Source organism: Gigantopelta aegis, chromosome 4 (assembly GCF_016097555.1).
Source record: "Gigantopelta aegis isolate Gae_Host chromosome 4, Gae_host_genome, whole genome shotgun sequence".
Lineage (NCBI taxonomy): Eukaryota > Metazoa > Mollusca > Gastropoda > Neomphalida > Peltospiridae > Gigantopelta > Gigantopelta aegis.
Window position 1 is genome coordinate 2837975 of NC_054702.1, and position 20775 is coordinate 2858749.

Consider the following 20775-nt stretch of genomic DNA (forward strand, 5'->3'; position numbering starts at 1 on the left):
AGTATACTTGATGTTGATGTTTCAATATAATTAGGGTTTATGTTTCAGTATGGTTGGTGTTGATATTTCAGTATAATTTGTGTTGATGTTTCAGTATGCTTAGTGTTGATGTTTCAGTATGGTTGGTGTTGATGTTTCAGAATGGTTGATGTTTTAGTATTATTGATGTTGATGTTTCAGTATTATTGATGTTGATGTTTCAGTATGCTTGATGTTGATGTTTCATTATGGTTGATGTTGATGTTTCAGTATTATTGATGTTGATGTTTCAGTATTATTCATGTTGATGTTTCAGTATGCTTGATATTGATGTTTCATTATGGTTGTTGTTAATGTTTCAATATGCTTGATGTTGATGTTTTAGTATGGTTGGTGTTGAAGTTGTCTTGGTGTGTTTGGAGCTGATGTCGAAGCTGAAGAAACACGTGTCAGGCATGCAGAGCTTTTTTACAGACCTCATTCAGGTAGGCTACAGAACCTTTACAGACCTCATTCAGGTAGGCTACAGAACCTTTACAGACCTCATTCAGGTAGCCGGAGAACTGTTTTACAGAGCTCATTCGGGTAGGCTCCAGAACTGTTTTACAGAGCTCATTTGGGTAGGCTGCAGAACTTATACAGACCTCATTCAGGAACTGTTTTACAGACCTCATTCGGACAGGCTGCAGAACTGTTTTACACACCTCATTCAGGAACTGTTTTACAGACCTCATTTGGGTAGGCTGCAGAACTGTTTTACAGACCTCATTCAGGAACTGTTTTACAGACCTCATTCGGGTAGGCTGCAGAACTGTTTTACAGACCTCATTCAGGAACTGTTTTACAGACCTCATTCGGGTAGGCTGCAGAACTTTTACAGACCTCATTCAGGAACTGTTTTACAGAGCTCATTTGGGTAGCTGCAGAACCGTTTTACAGACCTCATTCGGGTAGGCTGCAGAATTGTTTTGCCGACATCATTCAGGTAGGCTGCAGAACTGTTTACAGACCTCATTCGGGTAGGCTGTAGAACTGTTTTACAGACCTCATTCGGGTAGCCGGAGAACTGTTTTACAGAGCTCATTTGGGTAGCTGGAGAACCGTTTTACAGAGCTCATTAGGGTAGGCTGCAGAACTGTTTACGGACCTCATTCGGGTAGGCGGCAGAACTGTTTTACAGACCTCATTTGGGTTGGCTGCAGAATTGTGTTACAGACCTCATTCAGGTAGGCTGCAGAACTTTTACAGAGATTATTAGGGTAGGCTGCAGAACTCTTTTACAGACCTCATTCGGGTAGCCGGAGAACTGTTTACAGACCTCATTCGGGTAGGCTGCAGAACTGTCTTACAGACCTCATTTGGATAGGCTGTAGAATTGTTTTACAGACCTCATTCGGGTAGGCTGCAGAACTGTTTTGCCGACATCATTCAGGTAGCCTGCAGAACTGTTTACAGACCTCATTCGGGTAGGCTGTATAACTATTTTACAGATCTCATTCGGGTAGGCTGCAGAACTGTTTTACAGACCTCATTTCGGTAGGCTCTAGAATTGTTTTACAGACCTCATTCGGGTAGGCTGCAGAATTGTTTTCCTGACATCATTCAGGTAGGCTGCAGAACTGTTTACAGACCTCATTCGGGTAGGCTGTAGAACTGTTTTACAGAGCTTATTTGGGTAGCTGGAGAACCGTTTTACAGAGATCATTAGGGTAGGCTGCAGAACTGTTTACGGACCTCATTCGGGTAGGCGGCAGAACTGTTTTACAGAGCTCATTCGGGTAGCTGGAGAACCATTTTACAGAGCTCATTCGGGTAGGCTGCAGAACTGTTTACAGACCTCATTCGAGTAGGCTACAGAACTTTTTTACAGACCTCCTTTGGGTAGCCGGAGAACTGTTTTACAGAGCTCATTCGGGTAGCTGGAGAACCGTTTTACAGACCTCATTCGGGTAGGCTGCAGAACTGTTTTACACTCCTCATTCAAGTAGGCTGCAGAACTGTTTTACAGACCTTACTCAGAGGCCAATTTCACTAAACATTATAAGTTTATGTCTCCCACTAGCAGTTATACCGGTCATACATTTACACGTGTTTGGCATCTATTTCACACGGAAAATTACAGAAGTTGGAGCATTTTAATGAGAAAAGAAAATGAAATATGTGTACTTAAAACTATATTTGTGATACTATGATAGTACTATGAATTGTGTTTTAGTCTAGATTTACATTTACATGCAAAAGTAGGCTTATGCTATTTTGTGAAATTCGGCCCAGGTAGGCTGCAGAATTGTTTTACAGACCTTATTCAGGTAGGCTGCAGAACTTTTACAGAGCTCATTAGGGTAGGCTGCAGAACTGTTTTACAGACCTCATTCGGGTAGGCTGCAGAACTGTTTACAGAGCTCATTAGGGTAGGCTGCAGAACTGTTTACAGACCTCATTTTGGTAGGCTTCAGAACTGTTTTACAGACCTCATTCAGGAACTGCAGAATTTTTACAGACCTCATTCAGGTAGGCTGCAGAACTTTTTTACAGACCTCATTCAGGAAACTGTTTTACAGACCTCATTCGGGTAGACTGCAGAACTTTTACAGACCTCATTCAGGAACTGTTTTACAGAGCTCATTTGGGTAGCTGCAGAACCGTTTTACAGAGCTCATTCGGGTAGGCTGCAGAACTGTTTTACAGACCTAATTTGGGTACGCTGCAGAATTGTTTTACAGACCTCATTCGGGTAGGCTGCAAAACTGTTTTGCCGACATCATTCAGGTAGGCTGCAGAACTGTTTACAGACCTCATTTGGGTAGGGTGTAGAACTGTTTTACAGACCTCATTTGGGTAGCTGGAGAACTGTTTTACAGGGCTCATTCGGGTAGCTGGAGAACTGTTTTACAGACCTCATTCGGGTAGGCTGCAGAACTGTTTTACAGACCTCATTTGGGTAGGCTGCAGAATTGTTTTACAGACCTCATTCGGGTAGGCTGCAGAACTGTTTTACAGACCTCATTTGGGTAGGCTGCAGAATTGTTTTACAGACCTCATTCGGGTAGGCTGCAGAACTGTTTTGCCAACATCATTCAGGTAGGCTGCAGAACTGTTTTACAGACCTCATTTCGGTAGGCTCTAGAATTGTTTTACAGACCTCATTCGGGTAGGCTGCAGAATTGTTTTCCTGACATCATTCAGGTAGGCTGCAGAACTGTTTACAGACCTCATTCGGGTAGGCTGTAGAACTGTTTTACAGAGCTTATTTGGGTAGCTGGAGAACCGTTTTACAGAGATCATTAGGGTAGGCTGCAGAACTGTTTACGGACCTCATTCGGGTAGGCGGCAGAACTGTTTTACAGAGCTCATTCGGGTAGCTGGAGAACCATTTTACAGAGCTCATTCGGGTAGGCTGCAGAACTGTTTACAGACCTCATTCGAGTAGGCTACAGAACTTTTTTACAGACCTCCTTTGGGTAGCCGGAGAACTGTTTTACAGAGCTCATTCGGGTAGCTGGAGAACCGTTTTACAGACCTCATTCGGGTAGGCTGCAGAACTGTTTTACACTCCTCATTCAAGTAGGCTGCAGAACTGTTTTACAGACCTTACTCAGAGGCCAATTTCACTAAACATCATAAGTTTATGTCTCCCACTAGCAGTTACACCGGTCATACATTTACACGTGTTTGGCATCTATTTCACACGGAAAATTACAGAAGTTGGAGCATTTTAATGAGAAAAGAAAATGAAATATGTGTACTTAAAACTATATTTGTGATACTATGATAGTACTATGAATTGGGTTTTAGTCTAGATTTACATTTACATGCAAAAGTAGGCTTATGCTATTTTGTGAAATTTGGCCCAGGTAGGCTGCAGAACTGTTTACAGACCCCACTCATGTAGGCTGCAGCACTGTTAAAATTACAGACCTCATTCTGGTAGGCTGCAGCACTGTTTTACAGACCTCATTCGGGTAGGCTGCAGAACTGTTTACAGACCTCATTTCGGTAGGCTGCAGAACTGTTTTACAGACCTCATTTTGGTAGGCTTCAGAACTGTTTTACAGACCTCATTCAGGAACTGTTTTACAGACCTCATTCAGGTAGGCTGCAGAACTTTTACAGACCTCATTCAGGAACTGTTTTACAGACCTCATTCGGGTAGACTGCAGAACTTTTACAGACCTCATTCAGGAACTGTTTTACAGAGCTCATTTGGGTAGCTGCAGAACCGTTTTACAGAGCTCATTCGGGTAGGCTGCAGAACTGTTTTACAGACCTAATTTGGGTACGCTGCAGAATTGTTTTACAGACCTCATTCGGGTAGGCTGCAAAACTGTTTTGCCGACATCATTCAGGTAGGCTGCAGAACTGTTTACAGACCTCATTTGGGTAGGGTGTAGAACTGTTTTACAGACCTCATTTGGGTAGCTGGAGAACTGTTTTACAGGGCTCATTCGGGTAGCTGGAGAACTGTTTTACAGACCTCATTCGGGTAGGCTGCAGAACTGTTTTACAGACCTCATTTGGGTAGGCTGCAGAATTGTTTTACAGACCTCATTCGGGTAGGCTGCAGAACTGTTTTACAGACCTCATTTGGGTAGGCTGCAGAATTGTTTTACAGACCTCATTCGGGTAGGCTGCAGAACTGTTTTGCCAACATCATTCAGGTAGGCTGCAGAACTGTTTTACAGACCTCATTCGGGTAGCCGGAGAACTGTTTTACAGAGCTCATTCGGGTAGCTGGAGAACCGTTTTACAGAGCTCATTAGGGTAGGCTGCAGAACTGTTTATGGACCTCATTCGGGTAGGCTGCGAACTGTTTTACAGACCTCATTTGGGTAGGCTGCAGAATTGTTTTACAGACCTCATTCAGGTAGGCTGCAGAACTGTTTTACAGACCTCATTCAGGTAGCCGGAGAACTGTTTTACAGAGCTCATTCGGGTAGGCTGCAGAATTGTTTTGACAGACCTCATTCAGGTAGCCGGAGAACTGTTTTACAGAGCTCATTCGGGTAGCTCGAGAATCATTTTACAGAGCTCATTCGGGTAGGCTGCAGAACTGTTTACAGACCTCATTCGGGTAGGCTGCAGAACTGTTTTACAGACCTCCTTTGGGTAGCCGAAGGACTGTTTTACTGAGCTCATTCGGGTAGCTGGAGAACCGTTTTACAGACCTCATTCGGGTAGGCTGCAGAACTGTTTTACAGACCTCCTTTGGGTAGCCGGAGAACTGTTTTACAGAGCTCATTCGGGTAGCTGGAGAACCGTTTTACAGAGCTCATTAGGGTAGGCTGCAGAACTGTTTATGGACCTCATTCGGGTAGGCTGCGAACTGTTTTACAGACCTCATTTGGGTAGGCTGCAGAATTGTTTTACAGACCATTCAGGTAGGCTGCAGAACTGTTTTACAGACCTCATTCAGGTAGCCGGAGAACTGTTTTACAGAGCTCATTCGGGTAGCTCGAGAATCATTTTACAGAGCTCATTCGGGTAGGCTGCAGAACTGTTTACAGACCTCATTCGGGTAGGCTGCAGAACTGTTTTACAGACCTCCTTTGGGTAGCCGAAGGACTGTTTTACTGAGCTCATTCGGGTAGCTGGAGAACCGTTTTACAGACCTCATTCGGGTAGGCTGCAGAACTGTTTTACAGACCTCCTTTGGGTAGCCGGAGAACTGTTTTACAGAGCTCATTCGGGTAGCTGGAGAACCGTTTTACAGAGCTCATTAGGGTAGGCTGCAGAACTGTTTATGGACCTCATTCGGGTAGGCTGCGAACTGTTTTACAGACCTCATTTGGGTAGGCTGCAGAATTGTTTTACAGACCTCATTCAGGTAGGCTGCAGAACTGTTTTACAGACCTCATTCAGGTAGCCGGAGAACTGTTTTACAGAGCTCATTCGGGTAGGCTGCAGAATTGTTTTGACAGACCTCATTCAGGTAGCCGGAGAACTGTTTTACAGAGCTCATTCGGGTAGCTCGAGAATCATTTTACAGAGCTCATTCGGGTAGGCTGCAGAACTGTTTACAGACCTCATTCGGGTAGGCTGCAGAACTGTTTTACAGACCTCCTTTGGGTAGCCGAAGGACTGTTTTACTGAGCTCATTCGGGTAGCTGGAGAACCGTTTTACAGACCTCATTCGGGTAGGCTGCAGAACTGTTTTACAGACCTCCTTTGGGTAGCCGGAGAACTGTTTTACAGAGCTCATTCGGGTAGCTGGAGAACCGTTTTACAGACCTCATTCGGGTAGGCTGCAGAACTATTTTACACTCCTCATTCAAGTAGGCTGCAGAACTGTTTTACAGACCTTACTCAGAGGCCAATTTCACTAAACATCATAAATTTATGTCTGCCACTAGCAGTTATACCGGTCATACATTTACACGTGTTTGGCATCTATTTCACACGGAAAATTACATCATTACAGAAGTTGGAGCATTTTAATGAGAAAAGAAAATGAAATATGTGTACTTAAAACTATATTTGTGATACTATGATAGTACTATGAATTGTGTTTTAGTCTAGATTTACATTTACATGCAAAAGTAGGCTTATGCTATTTTGTGAAATTTGGCCCAGGTAGGCTGCAGAACTGTTTACAGACCTGACTCATGTAGGCTGCAGCATTGTTAAAATTACAGACCTCATTCTGGTAGGCTGCAGCACTGTTTTACAGACCTCATTCAGGAACTGTTTTACAGACCTCATTCGGGTAGGCTGCAGAACTGTTTACAGACCTCATTCAGGAACTGTTTTACAGACCTCATTCAGGTAGGCTGCAGAACTTTTACAGACCTCATTCAGGAACTGTTTTACAGACCTCATTCGGGTAGGCTGCAGAACTGTTTTACAGACCTCATTCAGGAACTGTTTTACAGACCTCATTCGGGTAGGCTGCAGAACTTTTACAGACCTCATTCAGGAACTGTTTTACAGAGCTCATTTGGGTAGCTGCAGAACCGTTTTACAGAGCTCATTCGGGTAGGCTGCAGAACTGTTTTACAGACCTAATTTGGGTACTCTGCAGAATTGTTTTACAGACCTCATTCGGGTAGTCTGCAAAACTGTTTTGCCGACATCATTCAGGTAGGCTGCAGAACTGTTTACAGACCTCATTTGGGTAGGGTGTAGAACTGTTTTACAGACCTCATTCGGGTAGGCTGCAGAACTGTTTTGCCAACATCATTCAGGTAGGCTGCAGAACTGTTTTACAGACCTCATTCGGGTAGCCGGAGAACTGTTTTACAGAGCTCATTCGGGTAGCTGGAGAACCGTTTTACAGAGCTCATTAGGGTAGGCTGCAGAACTGTTTACGGACCTCATTCGGGTAGGCTGCGAACTGTTTTACAGACCTCATTTGGGTAGGCTGCAGAATTGTTTTACAGACCTCATTCAGGTAGGCTGCAGAACTTTTACAGAGCTCATTAGGGTTGGCTGCAGAACTGTTTTACAGACCTCATTCGGGTAGCCGGAGAACTGTTTTTTCAGAGCTCATTAGGGTAGGCTGCAGAACTGTTTACAGACCTCATTTGGGTAGGCTGCAGAACTGTTTACAGACCTCATTTGGGTAGGCTGCAGAACTGTTTTACAGACCTCATTCAGGTAGCCGGAGAACTGTTTTACAGAGCTCATTCGGGTAGGCTGCAGAATTGTTTTGACAGACCTCATTCAGGTAGCTGGAGAACTGTTTTACAGAGCTCATTCGGGTAGCTCGAGAATCATTTTACAGAGCTCATTCGGGTAGGCTGCAGAACTGTTTACAGACCTCATTCGGGTAGGCTGCAGAACTGTTTTACAGACCTCCTTTGGGTAGCTGAAGGACTGTTTTACAGAGCTCATTCGGGTAGCTGGAGAACCGTTTTACAGACCTCATTCGGGTAGGCTGCAGAACTGTTTTACAGACCTCCTTTGGGTAGCCGGAGAACTGTTTTACAGATCTCATTCGAGTAGCTGGAGAACCGTTTTACAGACCTCATTCGGGTAGGCTGCAGAACTATTTTACACTCCTCATTCAAGTAGGCTGCAGAACTGTTTTACAGATCTTACTCAGAGGCCAATTTCACTAAACATCATAAATTTATGTCTTCCACTAGCAGTTATACCGGTCATACATTTACACGTGTTTGGCATCTATTTCACACGGAAAATTACATCATTACAGAAGTTGGAGCATTTTAATGAGAAAAGAAAATGAAATATGTGTACTTAAAACTATATTTGTGATACTATGATAGTACTATGAATTGTGTTTTAGTCTAGATTTACATTTACATGCAAAAGTAGGCTTATGCTATTTTGTGAAATTTGGCCCAGGTAGGCTGCAGAACTGTTTACAGACCTCACTCATGTAGGCTGCAGCACTGTTAAAATTACAGACCTCATTCTGGTAGGCTGCAGCACTGTTTTACAGACCTCATTCGGGTAGGCTGCAGAACTGTTTACAGACCTCATTTCGGTAGGCTGCAGAACTGTTTTACAGACCTCATTTTGGTAGGCTGCAGAACTGTTTTACAGACCTCATTCAGGTAGCCGGAGAACTGTTTTACAGAGCTCATTCGTGTAGGCTGCAGAATTGTTTTGACAGACCTCATTCAGGTAGCCGGAGAACTGTTTTACAGAGCTCATTCAGGTAGCTGGAGAATCATTTTACAGGGCTCATTCGGGTAGGCTGCAGAACTGTTTACAGACCTCATTCGGGTAGGCTGCAGAACTGTTTTACAGACCTCATTCGGGTAGCCGGAGAACTGTTTTACAGAGCTCATTCGGGTAGCTGGAGAACCATTTTACAGAGCTCATTCGGGTAGGCTGCAGAACTGTTTACAGACCTCATTCGGGTAGGCTGCAGAACTGTTTTACACTCCTCATTCAAGTAGGCTGCAGAACTGTTTTACAGACCTTACTCAAGGGCCAATTTCACTAAACATCATAAATTTATGTGTGCCACTAGCAGTTATACCGGTCATACATTTACACGTGTTTGGCATCTATTTCACACGGAAAATTACATCATTACAGAAGTTGGAGCATTTTAATGAAAAAAGAAAATGAAATATGTGTACTTAAAACTATATTTGTGATACTATGATAGTACTATGAATTGTGTTTTAGTCATAGATTTACATTTACATGCAAAAGTAGGCTTATGCTATTTTGTGAAATTTGGCCCAGGTAGGCTGCAGAACTGTTTACAGACCTCACTCGTAGGCTGCATAACTGTTAAAATTACAGATCTCATTCTGGTAGGCTGCAGCACTGTTTTACAGACCTCATTTGGGTAGCCGGAGAACTGTTTTACAGAGCTCATTAGGGTAGCTGGAGAACCGTTTTACAGATCTCATTAGGGTAGGCTGCAGAACTGTTTACAGACCTCATTCGGGTAGGCTGCAGAATTGTTTTACAGACCTCATTCGGGTAGGCTGCAGAACTGTTTTGCCGACATCATTCGGGTAGGCTGCAGCACTGTTTTACAGAGCTCATTAAGGTAGCTGGAGAACCGTTTTATAGATCTCATTAAGGTAGGCTGCAGAACTGTTTACAGACCTCATTTGGGTAGGTTGCAGAATTGTTTTACAGAGCTCATTCGGGTAGCTGGAGAACCATTTTACAGAGCTCATTCGGGTAGGCTGCAGAACTGTTTTACAGACCTCCTTCGGGTAGCCGGAGAACTGTTGTACAGAGCTCATTCGGGTAGCTGGAGAACCGTTTTACAGACCTCATTCGGGTAGGCTGCAGAACTGTTTTGCAGATCTCATTCGGGTAAGCTGCAGAACTGTTTTACAGTCCTCATTCAAGTAGGCTGCAGAACTGTTTTACAGACGTTACTCAGGGTCAATTTCACTAAACATCATAAATTTACGTCTGCCACTAGCAGTTATACCGGTCATACATTTACACATGTTTGGCATCTATTTCACACGGAAAATTACATCATTACAGAAGATGGAGCATTTTAATGACAAAAGAAAATGAAATATGTGTACTTAAAACTATATTTGTGATACTATGATAGTACTATGAATTGTGTTTTAGTAGTAGATTTACATTTGCATGCAAAAGTAGGCTTATGCTATTTTGTGAAATTCGGCCCAGGTAGGCTGCAGAACTGTTTACAGACCTCACTCATGTAGGCTGCATAACTGTTAAAATTACAGACCTCATTCTGGTAGGCTGCAGAACTGTTAAAATTACAGACCTCATTCTGGTAGGCTGCAGAACTGTGTTACAGACCTCATTCAAGTAGCTTGCAGAACTGTTAAAATTACAGAACTCATTCAGGTAGGCTACGGAACTCTTTTACAGACTTCATTCAGTTTTACTGTGAATATAGATGGGTTTTTTTATATGTATGATGTCATTTACTTTAACTGAATGAGAAGGACAATATAAAAAATTGTTACTCACCAAACTTAATAGAAAACCATAATTAAGGTTATCTTTATTATAAAATAAAATTACAAACTAGAAAAAAAATCTGTTTGCAAAGTTGTAATTAAATATCCATAGATGTCATTATGTATGTCTTCATTTCCAGGCTTTTTGGTTAACAGGAAAACGTATCATTGAGTTAATGCCGTGTAAATAGTGGCGTAATGTATGATGTTCCCCTGTCTGCAGCTATGTCGTGACATGCAGAAAGTGACTAAGACTAACATCATTTATGGATAACAATGCCATCCTTAGTTTCTAACAATGTTTAGAACGTTTAGCAAGGCATTTTGTAAGACACATTGCAGCACTTGCGTCAAAGCAAAAGTTGTATAGCTAATAGATAATAATTTTATTACAAAGTTATATGGAATTGTTTGCAAATCAACAAGTGGAAAATATCCGAAAAGTGGAAAATAATCGAAAAGTAAACAATAATTGCTGACCTCTTTACTATGTGTTATTTTCTAGGACAGCCGGCTCGTTCCATTTCTGGCGGCAGGGGTCACATCAGGAGACCGGTCTGTTGTGCAGCTCGCACTCAAGTTGGTCTGCTTCGGCTCCACCCTTGACGAGTTTCCAGACATTGTGTAAGTCAGTGAAAACACCGGCTGATTCATTAATGTTCAGGGGCCTAATTACCAGAGCTCTCTTAGGCTCTGCTAGACAACAAAACGTCCTCTTTGCAAGTATTTTAGCATTGCACTGCGAGATCTGTCTTCTACAGAGATATGGGGCCTAATTCACAAAGCTCTCTTAGGCTCTGCTAGACAACAAAGCATCTTCTTTGCAAGTCTTTTAGCATTGCACTGCAAGATCACAAAGTTGTGAGAGTTTAGTGAATTAGGCCCCTGGCTTTTTTACAGAAAATAAGTTGAGGGTATGAAGTAAAAACAAAACATATCAGCTGTTTCCCTGGGTTTGAGATCTTTTGAAAGTGGACACTGCATGTCATGTACTTTGATATATTTTAAACAGCAGTTCTCTTCCTTTGATCTTTCTAAAAAGTATTAAAATGTAGCCATTAATTTCCAAGATTTTAAGGTACGTAATTTTACCCTTCGTACATCCTGACAAAAACTCTGATGATGTCTATGAAATATATAGTACATAATTATGTAGTATGTGATGAGTGAGCACTGAGCACTGACTGAAAGATTCAGACTACCGTATATCTTCGCCTGTAAGTCGATCTCAGCTATAAGTTGAGTCCCTAATTTCAAGCCCTGAAAACATATTTTTTTATTGACCCATTTATACGTCGACCCATGAAAAACAACTTATAAATATTGAAGTATTTCTTATTTTCAGCACATGAGAACAATAATGCACAATATTTGAGCAAAAGAAAATTATTTTACAAACTTCAGTTTTCACGTTTTGTACATCGCAATATTTCAATCAAACTACATGGCATCAAAATGGAATATTCCCTCAGTAGATAAAGAAAGCTGTTTGACTGTTACCATATTGCACTGTACAGCATGGTTTTGTGCAACACAACAACTTTATTTATCAACACTGACAACAGATCACTACGATAAAACTGAAAGTATCATCAGTTAATCACATGTTTTGCTGCCATATTAATAGTTTTTGTACCAAATGATGTGTGTCCCTGTTGCTCTAGTCAACTGCAAAGACCAGTCTAAGCTATTTTATGGAAAAGCTCATTAATATTTATGAAGCTAGTCGTCGACAAAAATTGTTTGAACAACAATTAATGCCAGTGACCAGATTTCAAAATAAACTCAGGCAACAGGTAGTTAGTATTATTTACATTTTTGCTATTAGTGATGACTGTATTTTAACTAAGTGGACTGCTGTCTTGGCATGTGAGTGAGATCGCACACCTTTTCGCATAACTAAAACCGGTCTAATGCCAAAAAAATAGGTTATAAAAAAATAATTTGTCAAATTAACATATTTGAGTATAAATACAGGGCATAATTGAACAATAAAACTGGTAAAATAATCCCCAAAACGGTAATATTTTTGGGTGAATTTTTTTTACCCTCTTATAAGTCGAACCCCAAGTTACCAAATAATTTTTAGGTGAAAAAAATTTGACTTATAGGCAAAGATATACGGTAGGCCCACAGCAAATAAATGTGGAAGAAAATAATGGTAACCATTCGGAATGTACATATTATCAAACACCAGTTAGCTTATCGTGATAAGTGTAAAGACCGAGATGAATGTCCATAATAAACCAGAAAAATAAAATTAGGATTGACAGTTGTTATGCATATGCAAAAGGTTGTTTTTCGATACTTTGTTGTGAGGGTCACAGAAATGGGACACGGACTCCCTGGTTAGTGCTATCCATGGTGACCGATGGCTAATTAACACCAGTGTCCCAGAGGTGTGTTGTGTATGTGCCAGCTGAGAGGTTCACTCTTTATGTTATACACACTTGACCCAGCCGTGCTGTAAGTAGGCTACCAAGTGAAGAGCAGTATCATGGACATATTCTGTTTTTAAAAAAACTTTCTTCCCAACATAAACCGACAGTTAATTGTTTTTGTCAATTTTTATTTTATCACTTTTTGCTTAAGTAACAAGTGTATTTAGCTAATCCATATTAAAAGTAATTCACTAAATTGCCAATATACTGTCAGTACCATACTATCTTAAATCCTATGGTTTAAATGTTTTTCAATCAAGTTCTGTGGGATTGGTCAACAGGCAAACTGCCTACCAACAAAATTACATTGTCTGCATTTTACAATAAGGATTTTGTATATACATGATAAACATTGTTATTATAATATTACCAAAGAATTTTAAACAGAAGAACGAATGCTTAGTCATTAGTTATTTTGAATCTGATTGGGTAAGACGAATTGTAAATGTCAAAATGTTTTAACTGACTGAGTATTTCTTGAAGTTTGGGTCACCCAAGAATACAGTATTACCATTATACACTGGCTGAATATGTACACATCTGAGTGGTTTTTTTTTGCTCTCTCATTCTTTCGTGTCCATTGCAAGTCTTTTGGTTTTGGATTCATGCATCACATAATCAGTATGCACATGATGGTTGACTCAATTTTTATATGCCTCTCTATAATGGGTCGCATTATGATGTCTGTTCGTCCGTCAATACATAGATCTGTTAACGTTTTCTTGTCCAGAACATATCTTGCATACCGATGCATACAGGATCATCAAACCTCACATGTAGGATCAACTTGGAATGAGAGTGTGTCGCGTACTATTACTAGGTCAGTGTGACCTACTTTTCATGGTCTACTGCATATAACAGTAAATCCTTGTCCGGACCATATCTTGTATACAGATGCATACAGGACCATCAAACCTCACATGTAGGATCAACTTGGAATGAGAGTGTGTCGCGTACTATTACTAGGTCACTGTGACCTACTTTTCATAGTCTACTGTACATAACAGTAAATCCTTGTCCGGACCATATCTTGCATACAGGACCATCAAACCTCACATGTAGGAACAACTTGGGATGGCAATGTGTCGCGTACTATTACTAGGTCACTGTGATACAAATAAATCAAATAATTTGTCTATATTCTGAACATCATAGAAAAATCTTGTTTAGCATTTGAATCACATGATTAGAATTGAATCATACCAGTAACATATTCATTAATATCTATGGTTTTTCATCAAACTCCTGACAGGCTTATCATGTACCTCACCGGTACTCTTGTTTATGCTGGAAACATGTCAGTTTGAAGTGATAAAATGTATTGCTTACTATTGGTATCTGTTGTGCCCAATAACGTGTTGTGCAAGAGGCGCATGGGAGAATGTTGGAGAGTACTTGTGTGTGCTGGGTCCCGTGATCAGTCAGCTTCTGTGGACTCTGTTGGAGAGTACTTGTGTGTGCTGGGTCCCGTGATCAGTCAGCTTCAGTGGACTCTGTTGGAGTACTTGTGTGTGCTGGGTCCCGTGATCAGTCAGCTTCAGTGGACTCTGTTGGAGAGTACTTGTGTGTGCTGGGTCCCGTGATCAGTCAGCTTCAGTGGACTCTGTTGGAGAGTACTTGTGTGTGCTGGGTCCCGTGATCAGTCAGCTTCAGTGGACTCTGTTGGAGAGTACTTGTGTGTGCTGGGTCCCGTGATCAGTCAGCTTCAGTGCACTCATGGTTTTCCCCATCCCAACCAGTGTCCCGTGACTGGTACATAAAGTCTGAGATATGAACTGTCCTGACAATTTGGAAAGTGCACATCAAAAATCCCTTGCTTCTTTTCAAAAGGACTAGATTGTGTGGCAGCATCAGGTTTCATTTGTCAGTCTAAAAAGCCAAGTAATTTTTATTAATTTTTATGCTTATATTAGTTATTGAGTTAAAGTTTGATTACACTATCCTGAGCACACATCTCAGCTATTCGGGCTGTCTGTCAAGGACTGTAGGTTAATGGTTAGTTGTTATTGGTGGTTAAACCAAGAGAAGCCAGTGCCATTACCTAATCGACTGAGCTCTACAGCTCGCTAGGCTGGAGAAACAGGATTTAGTTCAGCAAGCCTTCGAATTTCATGGAAACTATCATTTCCGGTGTCGGTAATGCCCCAGTCACACTGTCCCGGTGTATGGCTACAGTGACCCACGGTGCTTGATATCTGGAGGAACCGTGGGTAACATTAGTGAGTCCGGCTGCAAACCATACCCATCCGGGGTGATCCGTGACGAACTGTAGATCGCCGCGGTTGTTTTAAGCTGTTTAAGACTTCCATAGCTCACCGCCGGTGAATGTGCATATTGTAGTGCTACCGTAGTGTAACATTAGTACCACCTGTTGGATGCGTGCCTTGCTGTAGGATCACCATAGGCCCTTCCTTCCATCCATGGTTCACCGTGAGTGTCTACTCCTAGGGTGACTTACGGTAGCAGTAAGGTGTCTCACTGTGGCACCATCATAGTCGAACCGTGGGTAACTGTGACAAACCATAGCACCACCTTCATAGTCCTTGATGACACTGTAATGGTCGCAGGCTCTGCTATGGTGCACTATTGTCTACCGTGGGGTCCGTAGTAATACTGTGTCTCATCGTATAATAACCTTAACACCACCGTGGCAGTCTTTTTGGACAAAATTGGTGCCAGAGCTACGGTGAGCTACGGTTCAAAGCCCAGGACCTACTGTGGGATACCGTGGCCATCACTGGGAAAGTGTGACTGACGCTTAAAATCACGGAACTGAAATTTTGTTTTCTATGATTATTATATTCAATATGAATATTCAACGCAAATAATATATATATATATATATATATATATATATATATATATATATATATATAAATAAAAATGTTTTTAAAAACAATTTCTGATGAGTTCCCATGATCACAAGGCATGGAACCAAAACAGCGTTTCCCATGAAATTCAAAATCCTATGGCCATCTTAGTTGACAGACTGCTCTGCTGAGGTGCAGTGTGATCGGTCGTCCTCTATAAACTCCCACGTTTTTTACCCAACCCAACCAGTGCCACACAAGTGTATATCAAAATGTACATTTGTTACCGTGTGTATTGGTACATTTGAATTTATATTTCTGTTTTGTGTTTATTATTCTAGTATTTTTTACATAATTGTCAACATTTGTACATTGTAACTTACTCCATAAATTTTTGGTTACTGCTTGTTGTTTAATCCATTTTGTGCCTATAGTCATACTGGCTTTGGCGAATAAACTGATACTGATTCTGCTGTCCTGTCTGTGGGGAAAATACCTTGATGTTTTACCAATAGGAGTAGCCTTTGTGGCGGAAGCAGATTTCCTCTCGCTCTCTCTTTCTGTCTCTTGACAAAGTATCAGCACCAAACTTTAAGATGTGCTGAGATACAGTGAAACCTGTCTAAACCGGATCACGATGGGGACCTAAATTTTGATCGAGTTAGAACAGTGTCCAGTGTATAGAGGGTCACATTTTAGAATTTAGAAAATTTGAGATATGAAAATTGGCCGGTTTTGAGAGTATTCTGGTTTGTTCAGGGTCCGGTTTAGACAGGTTTCACTGTATTGCTTTTCTCCTTGTTGAGTTGGTACTGAGATACACAGTCCACTTTGAACACCACACGTATGATGGATACACAGTCCACTTTGAACACCACACGTATGATGGATACACAGTCCACTTTGAACACCACACGTATGATGGATACACAGTCCACTTTGAACACCACACGTATGATGGTCGTTTTGGTTGGGTATTCCTTTTCTCTGTGTTGAGTTGGTACTGGGATACACAGTCCACTTTGAACACCACACGTATGATGGTCGTTTTGGTTGGGTATTCCTTTTCTCTGTGTTGAGTTGGTACTGGGATACACAGTCCACTTTGAACACCACACGTATGATGGTTGTTTTGGTTCAGTATTCCTTTTCTCTGTGTTGAGTTGGTACTGGGATACACAGTCCACTTTGAACACCACACGTATGATGGTCGTTTTGGTTGGGTATTCCTTTTCTCTGTGTTGAGTTGGTACTGGGATACACAGTCCACTTTGAACACCACACGTATGATGGTTGTTTTGGTTCAGTATTCCTTTTCTCTGTGTTGAGTTGGTACTGGGATACACAGTCTGCTTTGAACACCACACGTATGATGGTTGTTTTGGTTCAGTATTCCTTTTCTCTGTGTTGAGTTGGTACTGGGATACACAGTCCGCTTTGAACACCACACGTATGACGATTGTTTTGGTTCGGAGTCACTAATTCCTGCTGATTGTTTGTACAATGTACGTGGTTAGCTGTTGTTAAACAGTTTCCTTTCTCCTTATCATCACAGCCTTGGTGATGCAGTTGCAGCCATGAATGCTCAGAAAGGTGAAACACGGTGCAGTGAAGCGGAACATCGTCAGGATACGCCAGCTCCTTTCCAGCACTATGACGTTCAGAGTTTACTCTCCAGCAAGGAGACTCTGTCAACATCGGGTTCAAGGAAAGTCCAGGAACCCAACGAATCGTCCAGTTTTGATGCTTCCATTCAAATGATAATTGAGAAAATGCAGTCAACTTTAGAGGTATTGCAAAATATTTAGTTTTTATTTTATATGTCATTTATTTTTAAGGCAAAACAATAATCATAGATCTGAGAGGTTTTTTTCTCTCTCTTTCTTTTTGTTTTCAATTTAATATTTAGAAATTTTTATTAATTTTTTTTTTTTTAATTGATCCATTATAAACATTTCAAAGTCTTGTCTTCTAGAATTTTGATTAGATAGTTTTAAAATGTATAATCATTTTCTAAAATGAATATATTGCCGTCAAATGGAAAAAGTATCTATTTAAATACTGTTACTCGTTTTAAATTAAAAAAAATTCATGAAATGTTTGCAGGTTAAAGATATGCGAGCTTCAGAAATTATTGCCATATATGAGCACAGAATCCAGTCTCTGCAGGTAAGCAATGTGTTTAAACGTGCTGAGTCAGCTCATGTTACCATGGCTGTGTTTCAAGGTCAGGTCATGTTAATAGATGTTGTGTGCGATTGTCACTTCTCAAGCAGTAAAAAATAAAACCCACCTTGAGGCATACTAAAAATAAAATACATGTGTTAGCCTAACCAACCTAGTATCCAAACTACTGTCTATTTTTTCTCTCTTTCCCTCCCCCTTTCTTTTTATCAATATATAAATGTTTGGGATTTTTTGTGGTGTTTTCATCCCACTGCCCCCTTTTAATTTTTACCGTATCTAGCACCACCTTCTATGATATTCTTTTCTGTCCATGTTCACATCACAGTCATTGTGTCCCCAACTGTGACAAGTGCTCATATCGTGTGGCCATACCACACACCTTTTGCTGTTTTGCTTAATGTAACCACTTCGGAGAATGTTCAGTGCTCAATTCTGGTGTTGTTAAAAGGCACCTGTAGCCACCTACAATAGTCTTGAATAAACTATTGATATTGAAATGTTATGGGTTGGTTAGGATACATTAGAATTTTAAAAGTTTTTTAAGGGATAGTCTTCATGAAAAAAACCTAAAAGGTAAGGTGTAGTCCAATGGCAACGCATTTGGCTGGTATGCATTCAGACTAGGATCGATCTCCAGCAGTGGAATATTTCTTTCCAGGCCGTGGGATGTATATGTGGGAAGGTTCAGATAAAAGATCCCTTGCTGCTGATTGAAAAAGGGTAGCCCACGAAGAGGCAGCAATGGGTTATGTCTCTCATCTGTGTGGTCCTTAACCATATGACCAATGCCGTATAAGTCTAATTACAAATATGTTGAGTGTTTGAAACGATGTTTCTTTGAATGCTAGTATTTTTTCCTCGTCTCACAGACGAATGCAGAACACTTACAGAACCTGATGGAGACAAAGGCGCTGGCTCTGACTCAGGCCGACCGACTGCTGCAGCAGAACCGAGCAAGGGAGGCGCACTTTGAGGCAGAGGTATCTTTGTCGACTCTCGTATATAACATACAGTGATTAGCAGGACACTGACCAGTGTTGTTATTATCATAAACCATTGGTTGTATTCGGTTTTCATTACATACCTATTCAATCTTACTATAGTGATAAAGAAACCGTGTGATAAATTTATTTTGTATCTGGACCGGAACTTTTAAATGGGGAATTCCCTTTTAATTTTTACTGCAGTTAGCACCTTGTATTTACTGACGTCATATATAATTTACAAATTACGTCACATCGTATTTCAAAAACATGACACAAGGCTGCCACAGAGTATGATTCTTAACGTTAAGTAAATCCATAAAAGGAGTTCTGATCATAGCTTTAACAAAGTGTTATAACGTTAAATTAAAAGCTGTTTTTGTAAAACATTAAAGAAGGTGTGTAATAAATACAGAACTTCACATATGTTGTTTTTGCTTCCAATTTATTGTACTCGACCGCTACACAGTCTCGTGATATATATTCTTGTGCAAAATAAACTTGTACAATAAATAGGAAGCGAAAACAACGTATGTGAAGTTCTGTATATGTGTCAACCAGTTACGGTTACACACCACCATTAATTACTCCATGCAGTTCAATGCAGTTTTTATATCAGAATATATTGTGTGAAAAATACAACACTGTCGAGAGGGTCATGTGACTACTGACAAGTACCGTGTAAAAAATCAACATAGGTCAGGACTAAAAATTTGCACGAATCTCTGAATTCGATTCGCGCCAGGATTTGTGTAAGCATAATACATCGGAATCTATTTGGATTTGCATGAAATATTTCCACAAATTTATTAAATTGAAAAATCAGTAGTAAAACGGTATACAATTAAAAATAATAATAATAAAATAAAAAATAGTCTGGTTATCAAGCTTCAGTTTAAACTGGCTTCAAAAGCGTAGCAGACATTCGAATGCATGCATGTTTGAAACATAGTGGTTTATTGAGACTAGTCTGGCCTGGAGCCAAGCCGTGGTTGGTCCATTTCTATGAACCAAATTGCCAACGAAGAGAACAGAAAGGAACATGTTTGTTCAGTTCTTACATAATAACAATGGACAGTAGTGTGCCAAATTTAGTAATACATCAAACTTTTTTATGTTAGTTCGCTGATATTATCTTCCTAACCTTTAATAACCTGCTCTTTTTAATCAATAAATCTTTTTGTCGGTAGCGGAAATGTACTTAAGTAATATCCATACAAACATTGAACCAATGCACGTAATACATCAGCAAAAGTACTCCATGGGCTGTTTACGAATAAGCAATCTTCGAAAAGTAACCTGCGCTATGTTCAGTCAGACCGAGAGGAAAAAAGTCCATAGACCGAATGGCCACATTGGGAACCAATCAATTAGTTCACGAACGTTAGCCAAATGTTTGCTGGCTGAACTTAGGGCTGCTAAGACACCTTAAAAAAAACAGTCACTAAAGAAAAATGGATCCAACCACTAAAAAAACTGTTTGAAAAAAAAAAATTGTTTCTTTGTTTTTTTATGCTTTAAAATTGGGTACACTGTTACTGACAAATTGGTTATTCTTTTCAGTAAATAGTAAGGGTTGTTTTATATACACTAATCCATATACAGTTAGTAGCATATGACACAGAATTCTATATACTAACACTGTTGATACAGTTGTACTCTGAAAATTTTTAGAATCGGAGGATACCCGTGGACTGCTTCCATGGGAATCCACATGGATTCTCGTGAAAAAGAGGCCAATTTTTATCCCTGTAGGTGAAGCCTGAAATGTTTGAGTGAGCCACCCTCATGTGAGAGAACCGTGGCACTATACCACTTGCACAGTTAGTACTACATATAACACGTAGCTGCAGACCAGTGGGTTGCACAGTTAGTACTACATATAACACGTAGCTGCAGACCAGTGGCTTGCACAGTTAGTACTACATATAACACGTAGCTGCAGACCAGTGGCTTGCACAGTTAGTACTACATATAACACGTAGCTGCAGAC

The 20775-nt window shown here is 40.6% G+C and overlaps 1 protein-coding gene across 1 annotated transcript in view; it reads left to right on the forward strand.

Annotated features, from left to right (window-relative positions):
* LOC121372489 (protein CIP2A homolog) overlaps window positions 1–20775 on the forward strand; it is a 60543-nt gene that overhangs the window by 25110 nt on the left and 14658 nt on the right. The window contains exons 13-17 of the mRNA XM_041498826.1: window positions 365–464; window positions 10867–10985; window positions 17168–17402; window positions 17719–17781; window positions 18669–18779. Of these exons, the coding sequence (XP_041354760.1) occupies window positions 365–464; window positions 10867–10985; window positions 17168–17402; window positions 17719–17781; window positions 18669–18779 (628 nt within the window). The remainder of the gene's footprint in view (window positions 1–364; window positions 465–10866; window positions 10986–17167; window positions 17403–17718; window positions 17782–18668; window positions 18780–20775) is intronic.